A 17,955-nucleotide genomic window follows, 5' to 3' on the forward strand; every position below is an offset into this window, starting at 1 on the left:
TATAGATGATTGAATGACGGTTAAGGTTATAACAATTGATAACGTATTTACATTTAATGTAAAGAGTTCTATGAATTAAAGAGTACAATTCTCAATCTATAGTGGAGTCACAAAGAATTAATAAGGTAGTGAGATTATTTGTTATAAATAAACTCACGGTAACTTATTGAACTTGAGTTCATGGATCCATGGTCCCCATGTCATCTCTTATCAAAATGAACCTAGTAGTCTTGAATAATTAATTTAATTATTAATTATAAGAATATCATAATGACTAGGTCAATGAAAATAAATAATGTTAAATTATCTATTGATATTTTGTAAGAAAAGAAATAGAAGAAACTTTGAGGTTTTTATTGCAAAGTCTCAAAAAGAGAGTATTATAGCCAATTGGGAAAATTTTGTTAATATTGATAAATTTGTATTAATATTAATAAAATGAATTAAATAAATGTCAAAATTATAATTAGTTAATTTTGACAAGTATGTAATTAATTATAATTATTAAATAATTAAATTAAAATGAGAAACTAAAGCCTATTTTATGTCCTAGCTAATTGCTTATATGCACTAGTATTATAGAATGCATTAGTTCAGATGAATTTGATAAGGAAAAGATTAACTACTAATATTCTATACCTAGCCCCCCCCTCTCTTAGTTTTCTCTCTAGGAATTCTCTTCTCATGTGTTGAGATATGCATACACAAACACTATGTTGTTTTAAAGAAAGACTTGGAAGACTGTGGTCTTGTTTCAAAGCTGTTTGGATTCCTTGCAATACCTAGCATTCAACAAGGACTAAATGTTAGAGAATCCAAAAGGTGTAGTCATTGTTCCACTACGCATCTCATAATTACTCTAATGGTTTTATAATTGTATTTACGTGTCTCTGTAATATTCACATGTTTGTATTATTTTATGCTTTCTACTATGTATTGTTTTGAATATATATATATATATATATTTATAGGGAGCATGGATACAGACTTATATAAATGAGATCCTACAACTGGCTTTAGAGCTAATGGTTGCTAGTTAATATGTTTATATACATGTATGTGATTTTTTTGACATGTTAGGTTAATTAGATGGTAGCATATTTAATTGCATGTTTAAGTTTTATGTATCTGTGATGCTAAAAGAATATTATTCATGATTTTTGTATGCTTTTGATTGTTTATGTGTGTTTTATTTTGTTGTATAAAACCCATAAACTATGTACATGAAATCAAAGTTTGAAAATTGCACAATTTTTTTTGTATTTTTTTTTGCCTATGAATATATATGTATATATGTTTATATGTTTTAAGTTATATATATATATATAATACTTTTATCGTATTAATTTAAAAAAAAAAGTATACTCGAATTTTATTTTGAAAGATTAATATTTATATTTAATTTATATATAACGTATTAAAAAAAGGAATGTGTTGGTTGCACGTCTATATTTATTTTGGGTAACTAGTATATACATATCTCTTCTATATAAAAAGTGTGTAGATAACATAAATTTTTTGTTTTAACGATTTTTTATTTTTTTTGTTAATTTTAACGGAATATTTTTATATTTAATAGAATATTTTTATATTTAACGGTAGATTGTAAACTTAATTTAAACTTAAATTAAATTAAATAAATGAATAATTAAACAAATTAAAATAAGATATTTTATAATGATAATTATTTAAAAATAATAAAACCATATATTTTATAACTTATATAAAAATTAATTGAACTTAAAGTTAATATTATATTAAAGATATAATATATAATCTTTTGTTGTCACTGCCAATTTCAAAAACTAGAATAAACATAAACTTAAACAAAAAAAAATTTAATTAAATAGGATATTTTAAAGATATTTTATAATAATTTAAATAATTAAGTCATATTTATTTGAAAATAATAAAGGCATACATATCATTTTTTTATCTTATAAATTTGTGTGATAGTTTGTTTTTTTATCAAGTAATTGAAACTTTTTTTTCTTCATCAAATTTACCAAAGGACATTGTGAGATGTATTAGAAATTAAAAATAGTTTATGCATGTATACTACTGCCTACACTATGACTTTTTCTATTCTTATTTTATTTCTATTATTAATTTCTTTTTAAATATTATTGTATTTTATATATGTCGTGTAGCCATGTAAATATATATTTACGTCAATGTTGTGTTTAGATGTCATATAAGTAGAAATTATTGATATAAATATTTATATATACTATAAAACTATAATTCATTCTATTATATATATTTTTCTTAAAAAAATACAGTGAACCAGTTTTTATTAAAATTATAGACAATTCTTACAACTTTAAAATTAAGCAAACGTGTATTGCACATTGCTTCTACCTAGTATATATTATATATATTTGGCAATATATATATATTTTTTATATGTGAGGCAATTAAAAAATCATTTATTTTGGATTTTATCTTTAATTCCTTAATAAATGGTATATTTTTGTGCAAGTAAATATATTTTTGGTATATTTTTTCTAAAAAGAGAATAATGATTTATATTTTCAAATGGGAACAATTGAATTAATTTTAATTTGATTAATATTTTGAAGATTGATTGTGATTAGTTAATTGATTGATTAATTATTTTTCTTAGCTATTCATTTATTTTGGTAATAAATGTGTACATGCATAAATTAGTAACATACCATATAGATTGTATGCTAGAACCATCCAGTTAATTAACATGTCATGCATCATTATAATTATAATTTTTGCAAAGTTTTGCTTAGATGATGGGCTTATAGTGATGGCCTATTATTTTAGACAATGCGAAAAATGTCAAATAAAACGGCCCATAATATTGATAGGTTTTATTTAGGCCCATTTGAACATGTAAAGTTTAAATTCATCTCATGTGGGTGGTTCAACTTGTTAAGGCCCATTTTCTTTGCATTACTAGATTTGACCTAATCGATTGAATAAGGATCAATAAAACCAAGGTTTAAAATCCTATCTTTTGCATTATGTATGGAAGTTAGGGGGCCTTTTAGTGGGAACGATATGTTGGACCCATCCCTCCTCCATACAAGCCCAAATTATTAACGCTCATTTACCTGGGTTGATTGTATTAGGTTAATTCTAGTTGAACCTAATTTTTTTTTTTATTAGTAACACAACAATTCTATATATTTAAAGTGGATTAAATGGGTATTTTAGAATTAAAAGAAATTTATACAAAGGTTTATTAATAATTTTATATATTATAAAAACCTAGTTTTATAAATTTTACAAGGAAAATACTAAATTAAAATAATGAGCTTTATTTTTTTGAAATTCGATCTCCACCGTTAATTTAACAAGGTTAAATTTCTTAGGATAGATAGTTATAGATCAAACCCTTATAGACAAATCCCTACGGTGACTATGAGAAATAAGTCTATAATAATTGAAATCGTGGGTCTAGCTCATAAAGTTCGAAAGAATTGTATTTCATAACTTTGATCGAATAGGAAGGTTATTAATAATAGTTTTAGACTATTATTAATTGAGATGTTTACTCTATTTAACTAAGTGAATTAGTGATTCTCGCCTACCAGGACACATGTATTCATGGCTGGTTAAAATACCTTAGAAGTAGTAGATATGTGTTTTTTTAGTACTTTACATATTTTATATGTTTGAGATATTTCTGAAAATTTATGTGATTAAATGTTTTTCAAAAAACACATTGATTTCTACTTATTGATAATTGTAACTCTATGTCGAATCCCATTATCTCCCTTTTCTCCATGGAACTTCTCACTGCAGAGAATTTTTCCAAATGGAAGTCAAACATCAACATTGTGTTGATCGGCGACAACTCCAAGTTTGTTATGACTGAAGTTTGTCCTGATGTCCCTAGTGATTTATCTTCAAAAGAATCAAGGGAGAAGTACGAGCATTGGCTCGCTACCAACAACAAAGCCAAGGCGTACATGCTAGCTAGCATGTCAGCCACGCTAAGGACAAAGCTGGAGGATGTCGAAGCTGCCTAAGAAATCATGGAGCAACTTCAGGAAATGTTTGGACACAAATCTAGACAAGCTCGTTTCGAGGCAACGAAGAAGTATGCTAATGCAAGGATGACGCCTGGAATGCATGTTCGTGATCACTTCATCAAGATGACGAACTACTTTCAAGAGGCAGAATTGCACGGAGCCACCATAGACGAGGAAACTCAAGTGGGGCTTATTCTGAATAGGCTTGCTCCCAGTTTTCTTCCATTCACCACCAAATACTTACTAAGAATATTGAAGTACGGAATGACTCAACTTATGAACGAGCTTCAAATGTTTGAAGGTATCAATGGTGACCAAGTAAGGGACATGACAAGAAACTTGCTGCTACGACTGAGGTCGCTCATGGAGAAGCTAAGTTAACTTCATCCTCGAAGAGCAACAAGTGGAATAAGAGAAAGAACAAAAAGGGCAAGGCCACAACTACTGCAAAACCAGCTGGAGGTGTTGCAAAACCTGATGTGGTGAAACCCGCTGCTAAGAAAGCCAAGGAGCATGTTTCCACTGCCAGGAGACTGGCCGTTAGAAAATGGTCGCGAATAACTTGGCCTTCGCTCGAGGAGGTAAATGTCTTTTTCCACTGGTCGCTGTTTTTACTTAGAAAATTTCCTTGCATTTTTCTGAAACATCTTGTGTTTTTCAGGCCCATGGTTGCGACCAGACCCAACACCAGACATGGTGTTGAGGTCTGCCATGTTGGCAAGCATGACGGACTTTGAGAAGAGCATCAAGTCCCTGGTCACCGAGACCAACTTGAGGCTAGCTGGCCTCTTGGCCCCTCACCAGGATGTGAGGGCACCCGCGGTAGGAAGTGCCACTGCCGAGGAAAATCCCGAGCAGCAACCACCAGCGTCTCCTCCTCGACAGAGACCGACTGGAGTTACAATCAGGGAACCCGTTGGCACTCCCCCAGTAGAAAGGTCTTCTACCCCCCAAGGAAAGAGAAAATAAAAGGCAGTCGAGCCTGTCATAGACTTAGACGAGTCCTCTGACGAAAACGGTATTGTTATTTCACTCTTAGATAACTTGCCAATTCCCTGTCATTTATTCGATGGGACAACAATTTTACATATGCTCCAAACCTAGGGCCAGACTTCTTCATGCAGAGAGTGAGTGTATGACTAGTAGCGACCAGTAGTAATAGCTCGGGTATTTGACTCTGTAATTTTCTTTATTTCTATTCTGATGCAACATAACTTGTCATCTATTTTTGGCTTACTATCTGCATGTTTACCTCTTTTGCAGAAATGGCTTCTGCAAACGTTTTCGATCTATACAACATTCATGAGGAGGAAGAGGTTCCCTTGGTTCGAAAGAGGAAATCGACCAGGAAACATGATGGTGAGTCCAGTCAGGTGCCTTCGGCCAAGAAGAACTGAGCCACCGATCCTTCGAAGGATGAGCCCTCTTGCTAAACATCTGCCCATCCTCCTGCTCCTGTCGAGAAGGAAATTCCACCTCCACCTGCTTCTGCTGCCACGACTCCTTCACCTTCGGCCCCTACCGAACAGGCCCAACAAGCTGAGGGTGTTCCCCCTGGGGCAAAACTATCGAGCCGCTCCCTAAGGTCAGCCAAGGATCGCCTTACTCACATCCTTAAGCATGACCGCTGCAAAGAGGCCATGGCTGACGCAGAAACAATGGGGGTCGACCAGATCCTCAATAGAGCCCTCAATGAAGTTGACCCTCGTTTTGGTCAACTGACACAGATTTGAATGCTTGATGTGATAGAAAGTATTGAAATAAATCTAATGGAAAGAACAATAAACGACACAACGAATTATAGTGGTTCGGCCCCACAAATTGGTAATGACCTACGTCCACTTAAGCTATTATTGATATTAATTCTCAAAGGAGTGATCAAAGAACTAGGGTTCTTCGAGTTTCACAAGCCTTAGAGGGATGAATAATACAACCGAAAGATAATAGTTATAATTCTCTTGTAAAGCATAAACTCAAATCAGCCCAAAAGTCCTTTCCTTGAGCTATTTCTCTCTATTTATAGGCTCAAGGAGGATTACATGAATTAGTTACAGATATTCTTTCCTAAATAATCGGATCATCAGGAATCATGGGAGATAATCTCGGATATGATTACAATTGCACAAGATCATCTCAAAATATACGGAGTATACGACCAAGTTGGTCGTATATAAAATCCAAATGTTATGTCAGGGGAATCTCCCTGGTCGATGGTCGAACAGAACCTCTGCCAGGTGTCAGCCACGTGTTAAAAATGTTCGCCACGTCATCCACGCCTGCTTTTTGGATGTGAGGGTCTGGAACAATATTTTCTCGACCACTAGTTGAGGGAACCCTAACCTACGAGTCAGGCTGGGCTGGAGGATTTGAGGGGTTTTCAGGTTTTTTCTTCTTTTGGGCAGTGGACTTGACACGACCCATTCTAACTGGAGTTGGTTGAGGTCTGGAAGGAGAAATTCTAGAGAAAGGAATCTCGTGGACGCACTGAGCTGGCTGTTCTTCGCCCTCGAGCAGCTGCGCAAGTAGATCATCGTCGATCGGCCTCTCACCTCCCCACAAATCTGGCATTAAAATCTGCGGACAGAAAAATGGGGAGGTGAGGATGAAGAGCCTAAAAATTTGGTTAGAATAACGCTGCTCGTGTATAAAAGTCTAACTTTTATACAACAGCATTCTAACAAAAACTAAAATTTTCATACGAACAGTTTGAAAAACAGATCAAAAAGTGAAAGCAAAAAGTTTTCTCTGAAAAAGATTTTTCAACTTCAGTAAGGGCGGGAAAAACCCAGTTTTTCAACTAGCATAAAAATCGAATTTTTACTTCGATTTTACGTCCTAAATTTATGATCTAGACTATCAAACTGATTCATAACTCCTAAATGGAAAATATACGCCACCATATCTAGCATCACTCGACAAACTCCCTATTTTCATGCATCTCTACCCAAGAACATAGTGCAATATCAGAACCTAAAAAAACTAGCTTAAATCGGCATGCATAGCAAAGTAAAGGATGCAAAAGTTCTGAAGCTTACCTATACAAAGATTGTGAATTTCTAGAGAAATTCCGAGTGTAGGTGTGCGAACAGCCAATTCCTGGAATGACGAAGGATGATCTTCAAAGAGGTTTTGAGTTCTGACTTGGGGGTTCTTGGAAGAGTTCTTGATAGAAAAATAGCTTGTAAAAAGGGAAAAGGAAGTTCTGGAAGTTATATATATCGCCTGAGATATGGAAAAAGAGGTAATCATAAGTTCCCATTTTTCAAGGCGTGGGGAAGAGTGATAGCCATCATAGGACTGCTTGGGAACCGAAAAGGCATGATTAGACGTGAATAGGTCTCTTTTTCCAAGGAGGCACGAACTACTCTGACAGATTTGGTGGGGTAATCGAAGGGTCATTTTGCTAAAAGTTTATTTATTGCTAGTCGTAATAAATAAACTTGGGGGAAAAATGTTATCCAAAAAGCAGGCGTGGATGACGTGGCGGACATTTTTAACACCGTGGCTTACACCTGGCAGAGGTTCTGTTCGACCATCGACCAGGGAGATTCCCCTGACATAACATTTGGATTTTATATACGACCAGCTTGGCCGTATACTCCATATATTTTGAGATGATCTTGTGCAATTGTAATCATATCCGAGATTATCTCCCATGATTCCTGATGATCCGATTATTTAAGAAATAATATTTGTAACTAATTCATGTAATCCTCCTTGAGCCTATAAATAGAGAGAAATAGCTCAAGGAAAGGACTTTTGGGCTGATTTGAGTTTATGCTTTACAAGAGAATTATAGCTATTATCTTTCGATTGTATTATTCATCCTTCTAAGGCTTGTGAAACTCGAAGAATCCTATTTCTTTGATCACTCCTTTGAGAATTAATATCAATAATAGCTTAAGTGGACGTAGGTCATTACCAATTTGTGGGGCCGAACCACTATAATTCGTTGTGTCGTTTACTGTTCTTTCCATTAGACTTATTTCAATAATTTCTATCACATCAACCATCTGACTCCGTGTCAGTTGACCAAAACGAGGGTCAACACCAAATAAAATAGGAAAAGAAACACTCTCTTTCCCACTATGCTTCACACACCCCTTACCTTTTTTTTCTTTTATATGTTTTTTTCATTTTAATCAATTAAAACAATTCTAATAAAAGAAAATAAGAGTGTGTAGAAAATTCTATACAAGTGCACCATGCAACCATGCACATGCACACACTTAATTACTAGGGTGCATCACTAAAACCATGCACCTTGGTGCATTCAACCAAAACTCAATTATTCACAAATTAAATGAATAAATAAACAAAACAAATTAACAATTAAATTCACAAAATTCAACCAAACAATTCTAACAAATAAAAAAAAATTCACAACACTTAACAATTAAGTAATACAAAGCACAAAATTAAATAAATAATAATAAAAAAATTTGGTGCGCTACAACATGCCATACCGAATATGTGTGAGATTTTAAATGTTGTGTTGTCTAAAGCTATCTCCAAAACACCCTTAGAACTATAGAATGGTCGTGAACCTAGTTTGCATCATTATAGAATCTGGGGGTGTCCCACTCACATCCTGAGAAAAAAAGAAGGAAAGCTAGAATCGCAAACTAAAGTTTGCTTGTTTGTTGGCGATCCCAAAGGTACTCGGGGAGATCTGTTCTATAGTTCACAAGATAAGAAAGTATTTGTTTCTATAAACACTACTTTTCTTAAAGAGGACTGCATGTCTAATTTCAAACCTCGTAGCAAAGTAGTCTTGAAAAAATTGCAATCTAATGCAAGTTGATGACCCCGATCTGTTATTGTATGGATGGTGAAACCAACATGGTCGTTGGGGACACATGTGACGATGATCTGTTGTCTTTCAAGTAGGCAATGGGTAATGCTGATAAGGATCTTTGGCTTGAGGCCATGAAATAAGAAATGGAGTCCATGTACTCTAACTCCATCTGAGATCTTGTAGAAGCACTTAGTGACTTTAGGGCCATTGGGTGCAAGTGGATCTATAAGAAGAAGAAAGGAGCTGATGGAAAGGTCGAGACTTACAAAGCTCGACTCGTTGCAAAGGGTTTTACCTAGAGAGAAGGAGTTGACTATGAGGAAAATTTTTCTCCAGTTGTCATGCTAAAATCTATTCGCATATTATTATCCATAGTCGCAGCTCATGATTATGAGATTTGGCAAATGGATGTCAAGACAACATTCCTTAACGGGAACCTAGACAAAACCATTTATATGGATCAACTAGAAAGGTTTAGAGTAACTGGACAAGAAAAGAAAGTGTGCAAGATGAATAGGTCCTTTTATGGACTCATGCAAGCTTCAAATTCCTAGAATCTAAGGTTTAATGAAACCATTAAAACCTATGGTTTTGAGCAGATTGTTGATGAGCCCTGCATTTACCAACTCAAGGAAAACAACATTGTGCTATTCTTTATTCTCTATGTGGATGATATCTTGCTCATTGGAAACAATGTCAAGAAATTATTAGACATATGAACTGGCTGAGAACTCAATTCCAAATGAAGGACTTGGGTGAAGCAAGTTATGTTCTTGGTATCCAGATTTTGAGGGAGAAAAAGAACATAACTTTGGCTCTATCTCAAGTAGCTTACATAGATAAGGTGCTTGAGCGTTTCTCTATGAAAGATTCAAAGAAAGGATGTTTACCATTTGGACATGGAATCCATATTTCTAAAAAGAATTCTCCACAGACTCTTGAAGAGGAAGATGATATGAGAAGGATTCCTTATGCATCTGCAGTTGGAAGTCTAATGTATTCTATGTTGTGCACTAGACCGGAAATCTGCCATGCAATGGGAGTTGGGAGCAGATACCGATCAAACCCAGGAAGGGAACATTGGACAGCGGTCAAGCACATACTGAAATATCTTTGATGAACTAGGGATTATATGCTAGTCTACTCGGGTGGAGTTCTGAACTTGTTAGGCTACACCGATTCTGATTTAAAAACTGATGTCGATGACCAAAGTCAACTTCTGGAATAGTGTTTACTCTTGGGGGTGGAGCTGTGACATGGAGAAGCATTAAGCAATCCACGATCTTAGATTCTACCATGGAGGCTGTTGACCCAGAATTTGTCCAACTGACACGGAGTCAAATTTGCTTGATGCGGACAAACACGTTGGAAAGAATGTGATGACAAAATAATAAAGAACACAAGAGTTTATAGTGGTTCGGCCCCAGAATCTGGTAATAACCTACGTCCACTAGAATTATTATTGATATAGAATTCAAAGGAGTGATCAAAGAACTAGGGTTCAATGAGTTTCACAAACCTCTGAAGAACAAGACAATATATCAAATGATCATAAAGCGAAAAAGAAGAAGAAGATCCCCTTCCCTTGAGCTCTCTTTCTCTATTTATAGGCTCAAGGAGGATTTACATTAATTTGTTACAGATATTTTTTCCTAAATAATCGGATACTCAGGAAATCATGGGAGATAATTTCGGATACTATCATAACTGCATAAGATCTTCTCTGCGTATATCATGCGTACGACCAGGCTGGTCGTATGAAGAGATCGAACGTTGCGACAATAGATGTCTTTCTGGTCGATAGTCGAGCACGAATTCTGCCAGATGTCCGCCACGTGTATTAAATGTTTACCATGTCATTCATGCTTGTTTTTTGGATAACATTTGCCCCCCAAGTTTGTTTAGTGTGACCAGCAATAAAGAAACTTTAAGGAAACAACCGTTCATATCCCCACGATGTCTGTCAGGATCCCCGTGCGTTTTTTAAAGCCGTGACATAATTATGTCTAATCAAGCTTTTCCAGTTCTCAAAAAGGCAATTTGATGGCTTATAAACTTCCCCACGTTTCAAGAATTAAAAGTAATGATTGCTACTTTTTGGCCATACCTCGGTCCCCATAAATACCTTATTTTTCTTCTTTAAGAAGTTTTTTCTTACCGTCTTTGTCAAGAGCTTCAAGAACTTTGCCTTTAGAATACAGAGCTTTGAAACCAGTCAGTCGCCTAGCCGAAGATCTTTCTGACTCGAATTTTTCATTCTCTTTCGAATCTCCATCTTCGCCTAGGTAATCACTCTGTCTTTTTAAACTTTTCATTATGCCATGTACGTCGTTTCTATGCTCTGTGATTTTTGTGTTCTTGAGTAGGGTTTTATGAGGATCTTTTTGTATAAACCTTCCATTGCTTGGTAAGAGGGCGTCTTTATGCTTTGTACAGGTTAGGACTTAGTTTGATAGTTAGGATCATAGGCTTAGGGCGTAAGATCGACGTAAAAATTCAATCTTTAAGCTAGGTGAAAAAACTAAGTTTTTTCCCGCCCTTTAGGAGTCGAAACAGTTCTCTTTCAGAAACCGGTTTTTTTTTTTCTCTTTGATCTGTTTTTCAAACCATTAGTGCCGAATCGTAGTGTAGGAGTAGGATGCTGCTGGTTTTTTAGACACAAGCAACGTTATCCCAATCTTCCACACTACTTCGCAGACTGTGTCTTATCTCCTCCATTGTCTGTTTACAGTTCATATGCAAGACCCTTGGGGAGGAGAAAGACCTATTGAAGATGACCTCTTGGCCCAAATACTTGAAGGCGAAGAGAACCCATCTACTTTGATACCGGAAATCCCTTTTTCTCGCCCTAGCTCGAACCGTCCTCCAGTCCTTAGTCAAAGAATGGCCCGAACAAAAACAAAAGCTCGAAAAAGGAAAAATCCTAACTCCTTAGGCCAGCCTTCTGCTGATGCCCCCTCGACCAGTGGTCGAGGAAAATTCGCTCTGGAGACCAATGTCTAGGGGCGTGCCCGCCCTTGCCATGTTGACCAGCCAGTCGTGGCGTGGCACGTCGTCCCTCAAAGTACGGTGACATTGCGGATGATTGCAAATTATTTAAATAGATACAATCTGACGGGTGTGACCTCAGTTAAACCGTCTATTGACCAGCGAGCCAACCTTCCAGGCGGGGCTTACAGCGCCTGGTCGAGGTTCAACATTGAGGCAGGCGCCACCTTGCCTTTCCACTCATTTTTTCAGGGGGTGGCTAATTACTTCGGAGTAGCCCCCTTTCAGATCACCCCGAACGGATATAGAATGCTGGCCGCACTCTATATCCTTTATATGCTCAAAAAATGGCCAGTACCTTCCCCCCACGAGGTCAATTTTCTTTTTGACCTTAAGTCCAACCCCAACCAAGATGGTACGGGGTTTTTTCACTTCTGCCATCAGGAATTCGGACGCACTTTTTTGTCCGACACCACCCATATCTCTAATGTGGGGAAGTATCACCCTGAATACTTCCTCACTCCTGACCTTGCTGCAGATAACCTGGCCTTCACTCGAGGAGGTAAAAAATTCTTACGCGAGCAGCTTCTTTACTTAGTGCTTTTCTGTCATAATATCTTGACATCCATTGTGTTTCAGGCCCCTGGTTACGTCCAGTCCCTACTCCAGGGATGAAGTCAAGGGCAACACTCTTAGCCAGCATGCCGAATGCTGATAAGAGTGTAAAAAACTTAGTCAACGAGGCTAACCTTAGGCTGGTCGGCCTTTGGGGCTCCCAATCTGCGACGAATGAACCCTCGGCGGGCGGTGTCCAAGCCGACGAGGAACCTGAGCAGGAACCCGAGCAGCAACCTCAAGCGCCGCCTTCTCGAAGGCGGCCAACTAGGGTTACGATCAGGGAAACTGTCGTCCCTCATCGAACGGAGAAACCTTCAGTCCCCAAGGGCAAGGGAAAACAAAAGGCTATCGAGCCTACCGAACTTTCTGACGATTCGTCGGATGTAAACGGTACAATAATCTCGCTTTTAAATAGCTTGCCAATTCCCTCTCATCTATTTGATGGGGACGACAACTTTAGGAATGCCCCCTCTTTAAACTCAGATTTCGTCTAGGAACTAGGTAGTTCAGTAAATAATGCTACGACCAGTAGTTGTAGCCTGGGTACTTTACTTGTAATCCTTGTTCCCCCTATGACCATTTAATCTCACTGCTCGAGTTGTTTCCCTTTGTGCAGGTATGGATTCTGAGGATGTCTTTGATCATTACGAGGCTGCCGCTGCCTCTTCTGTCCCAAAGAAGGATAGCAAGAGGACTCGAGGGGAAAGCAGCAAGACCCCCTCGAAGAAGGCTCGAACAGACGATGCTCCAACCGCCACACCTTCCAAGGAGAACACGACACCTCCGCCCCCACCGAGAAGTCGACTCCCACAACTGTTAATCCACAGCCCTCCCCTAGGGTCGCTGACAAGGAGGCATTGGACAACTTGCCCGAAGGCTCCTTATCCAGCGTCGTGGTCGGGTCGGCCAGGGAGAGGATATATAAGCTCTCGAAGCACAGACACAGCCAGGCCACCATCAGTGAAACTGTCTCAATGGAGGTCGACCAAATCATCAACAGAGGGTTGAATGAGATAGTCAGCGTAAGTCATCTCCTACTACTTCATCATTTATGTGTGACTTCTTTTCCTTACTTTATCTCATTCTTTGTCTTCAGGGACTGCTATCTTTAACTGCTGGCTGGCGCTGTGCTGGGGCGTTGGTTTCTCGGGGAAAGAACTTCGACTCCAGGCTTGCTCAGGCTAAGCAAGCACTTGAGGCTAAGAACAACAAGTTCCTCGAGGAGAACAAGGAGCTGTCCAAGCTGAATGAACAACTGTGCGAGGACCAAGCTACTCTCACCAAGGAGCTTCAGGGTGCCCAAGATGCCTTGAGGAAAGCCAACGAGGAATGGGGGAAATGGAGGGAAAGTTCTGTACTTGTCACCCAAGAGTGTAAACAGCTTGGACTTGATCTGACTGCCAGCAGGGATGAGACGAAGAAGCTCGAAGAGCGGGTGCAGGAGCTCGAGGGGCGAGTGCAGGAGCTCGAGGAGGAAGGGGTCAAGAATTTGAAGAAGTACAGGGAAGCCACGCACCTCTGCTTCTACGATTTCTGGAAGCACAACCGGGAGGCCAACTTCAACTACCTGTCAGAGCGGTTAAAGAGGACTTTGATGGCGCAGTGTGCCATCCGGTTGGAGGCAGAGGAGAAGGCTAAGGCTAAGGCTCCTGCTGCTGATGCTGAAGCTGGTCCCCCGGCCTATCAAAGCGCTCCTCCTAATCCCGAAGACCCTCCTACTTAGTAAAAAAAATTTCTTTTGTTTTGTTTTTATGGCCCCCAGGTCTGCTTGTAAAGACAATTTATTTTTATTGTTGTAAGGGAATCTTTTTACTTATAATTGAACAATTACATCTGAGCAATACTGCTCGCGGTGCAAAAGCTTTTTACTTTTAATTAAACAATTACATCCGAGCAATACTGCTCGCGGTGTAAAAGATTGCCTTATTGATATTATAATGTTTCTTTATAATATCTGTTCGCATGACCGAATTTAGCATAGTAATTTGGTTTGATTTAACAAAACATAAATTTTGAAAAATACTCTAAGTACCATAGCATGCTTTCACTCATTTTGTTCATGTGTTTACATACCCTTTGGTATGCTTTGCTATCGATGTACCTTATGTGCCCCCCAAGTGATCGAGGAGCTTTAGGTCCTTGGTCACTTGTCTTGACCACGACATGTGCGAACATTTCTCCTCGGTAGGAAACGTAACACTTATAATACAGCAAAACAACACACGTAATGAACAAATACTTGTAAAAATAAAGTTACAATGGTTGGCAAGAATGACTGGCTGCGCACAGTCCCTTATAATCTCGTATTAAAAATGGACTAATCATGTCTTTACGAGTGATCTTAAAAAAGATCTTACACTTATAAGCGATTAGCCATACAACGTGGCTAACCCTTTTTCGAAACTTGTAAAAAGTAAAAATTTATACAAGCCAGTCCTTTAAAAAGGACTGTTCATTGGTAGTACTTGCGCAGGTGTTCACCGTTCCAATAGTGTGGAATGAGATCTCCATTTAAGCGTGCAAGTTTGTAGGTGCCCGGATGAAGGACTACTTCAATCTGGTAAAATCCTTCCCAGTTTGGTCCGAGCACTCCAGCAGTGGGGTCGCGGGTATTCAAGAAAACTCGTCGTAGCACTAGGTCACCGACGTTGAATTTCCTTTCTTTTACTTTTGAGTTAAAATACCGGGCGACCTTTTGCTGGTACGCAGCAACTCGGAGTTGGGCTCGTTCTCGTATTTCTTCAATTGAGTCTAGGGACTCCATCATTAGTTGGCTATTCTGGCTCTGGTCGTATGTATTGCGTCGATGTGAGGGGGGATCTAATTCGACAGGTAACATAGCTTCATACCCGTATGCCAAGGAAAACGGGGTGTGGCCCGTCGCTGTTCGATGAGAAGTTCTATATAACCAGAGGACTTCAGGCAGCTATTCTGGCCATGCTCCTTTAGCGTCTTCAAGTCTTTTCTTCAGGGTGTCCTTAAGCGTCTTATTCATTGCTTCGACCTGCCCGTTTGTTTGTGGATGCGCGACTGAAGAAAAACTTTTGATAATCCCGTGCCTTTCGCAGAAGTCGGTGAATAAGTCACTGTCAAATTGGGTTCCGTTGTCTGAGACAGTTTTTCGAGGCAAACCATATCGGCAAACAATGTTCTTGATGACAAAGTCAAGAACTTTCTTGGTCGTTATGGTAGCGAGTGGTTTAGCTTCGGCCCATTTGGTGAAGTAGTCGACTGCTACAACTGCGTACTTCACTCTGCCTTTTCCCGTTGGCAGGGATCCAATCAAGTCTATACCCCATACTGCAAAAGGCCAAGGACTCTGCATCTGTTTTAACTCGTTTGGAGCTGCACGTGGGATTTTGGAAAATCTTTGACACTTATCACACTTTCGCACAAACTCCTTTGAATCTTCGTTCATAGTCGGCCAGAAATAGCCCTGCCTTAGAATCTTTTTTGCCAAACTTTGCCCCCCGCGCGTGATCCCCGCAGAAGCCTTCATGTACTTCCTTCATTAGCTCCTTAGCTTTCTCGGGTGTAATACATCTAAGTAGTGGCATGGAATATCCCCTTCGGTATAGAATACCATCGACCAGTATATACCTAGCAGCCTGCCTTTGAAGAGTTCTGGCCTTGTTCCTATCTGCTGGTAGTACATCATTTGTAAGATACTCTAAGTAAGGTACCATCCATGGGTCTTCCATCCGGATTTCCATGTTGGTTTCATTTGCTCGTATGCTCGGCTCGCTCAATCTTTCTACTGGCACAATGTTCAAAGTGTAAGCATCTTTCGCGCTCGCGAGTTTGGCTAAGGCATCTGGATTGGAATTTTGATCCCGAGGTATCTGCTGGAGGGTATACTTCTTGAACTGGGCGAATAGATCTTTTGTTTTGTTCAAGTAGGCCACCATCTTTAGGCCTCGTGCTTGATATTCCCCTAGAACTTGATTCACTACCAGCTGTGAATCACTGTAAATATCCAGCACCTTTATACTCATGTCTTTTGCCATTCTTAATCCAGCGAGGAGTGCTTCGTATTCGACTTCATTATTTGACGCTATGAAGTCAAACCTAATGGCGCAGTGAAATCGATGCCCTTCTGCCGTTATCAAGATCACCCCTGCTCCTGCGTGAGATTCGTTGGACGACCCATCTGTGAATAACTTCCACGAAGGAGCTTCATCTTGAGGCTCAGGCGAACTAGGCTTATCGCACTGCTCGTTGTCTGGGAGTTCGGTGAACTCTGCAATAAGATCGGCCAAGACTTGTCCCTTTACTGCTGCTCGCGGTGAATATGTAATATCGAACTGCCCAAGTTCGACTATCCATTTTAATAAACGCCCAGCCGTTTCTGGTTTTTGGAGGACTTGCCGATGGGGCTGATAAGTTAAAACTGTAATAGGATGGGCTTGGAAGTAAGGACGTAGCTTCCTTGAGGCCAAGATTAAATAATACGCTAACCTCTCGATGGGAGGATACCTCAGTTCTGCTCCGATTAGCCTATTGCTTACATAGTAAACCGCTTTTTGTACGCCTTCTTCCTCTCGTACTAGTACAGCACTAGCAGCAACTTCAGTGATCGCTAGGTAAATGAACAAAGTTTCTCCTTCGATAGGCTTTGATAAAATAGGAGGCTGTGCCATATGGGCTTTTAAGGCCTGAAAGCTTGCTCGCAGTCTCCTGTCCATTCGAACTTCTTGTTGCCCCTAAGTAGATTGAAGAAAGGGACGCATTTATCCGTTGACTTGCAAATAAATCTACTTAGGGCTGCAATTCTCCCAGTTAAACTTTGTACATCCTTGATCTTCTCTGGCTATTTCATGTCCATTAGGGCTTTTATCTTGTCGAGGTTGGCCTCGATTCCTCTTGAATTAACAATGAACCCCAAAAATTTCCCTGACCCAACTTCGAAGGAACATTTGAGAGGATTTAGTATCATCTGATACTTGTTCAACACATCGAAACATTCTTGTAAATCCTTCACATGTCCTTCTGCTTTTTTTGACTTTACTAGCATGTCGTCCACGTACACCTCCATGTTTACGTCGATCAATTCTTTAAACATGTGGTTAACCAATCGCTGGTAAGTCGCACCTGCGTTTTTCAGTCCGAAGGGCATTACTTTATAACAGTATAATCCCATATCGGTCCGAAAGCTGGTGTGATCCTCGTCAGGGGGATGCATGCTAATCTGATTATAGCCTGAGTATGCATCCATGAAGGAGAGGATCTCGTGTCCTTCAATAGCATCGACCAACTATTCGATCCTTGGGAGTGGGAACCAATCCTTTGGGCAGGCTTTATTGAGGTCTGTAAAATCCACACAGGTTCGACATTTGCCGTTAGGCTTGGGAACTAGCACTGGATTAGAGACCCACGATGGATAAAACGCCACCCTGATGAACCCATTCTCCTTTAATATTTCAACTTCTTCTTTTAAGGCTCTCGACCGATCCTTATCGAGCAGCCTTCTTGTAATGACCCACTAATCTAGACTATTTGGACCATTAATGAAACTATACATAAAACTTACATTTTTACGAA

General features: G+C 38.9%; 1 protein-coding gene across 1 annotated transcript; it reads left to right on the plus strand.

The window, feature by feature from the left end:
• Positions 1-4,013: 4,013 nt before the first annotated feature.
• LOC133814315 (uncharacterized) lies at positions 4,014-5,407 on the plus strand. The gene is made up of 2 exons (XM_062247293.1): positions 4,014-4,311; positions 5,274-5,407. Exons 1-2 carry the CDS (start codon positions 4,014-4,016, stop codon positions 5,405-5,407), a joined length of 432 nt encoding a protein of 143 aa, XP_062103277.1.
• Positions 5,408-17,955: the final 12,548 nt, after the last annotated feature.

The sequence above is a fragment of the Humulus lupulus genome, chromosome 2 (genome assembly GCF_963169125.1).
Source record: "Humulus lupulus chromosome 2, drHumLupu1.1, whole genome shotgun sequence".
Lineage (NCBI taxonomy): Eukaryota > Viridiplantae > Streptophyta > Magnoliopsida > Rosales > Cannabaceae > Humulus > Humulus lupulus.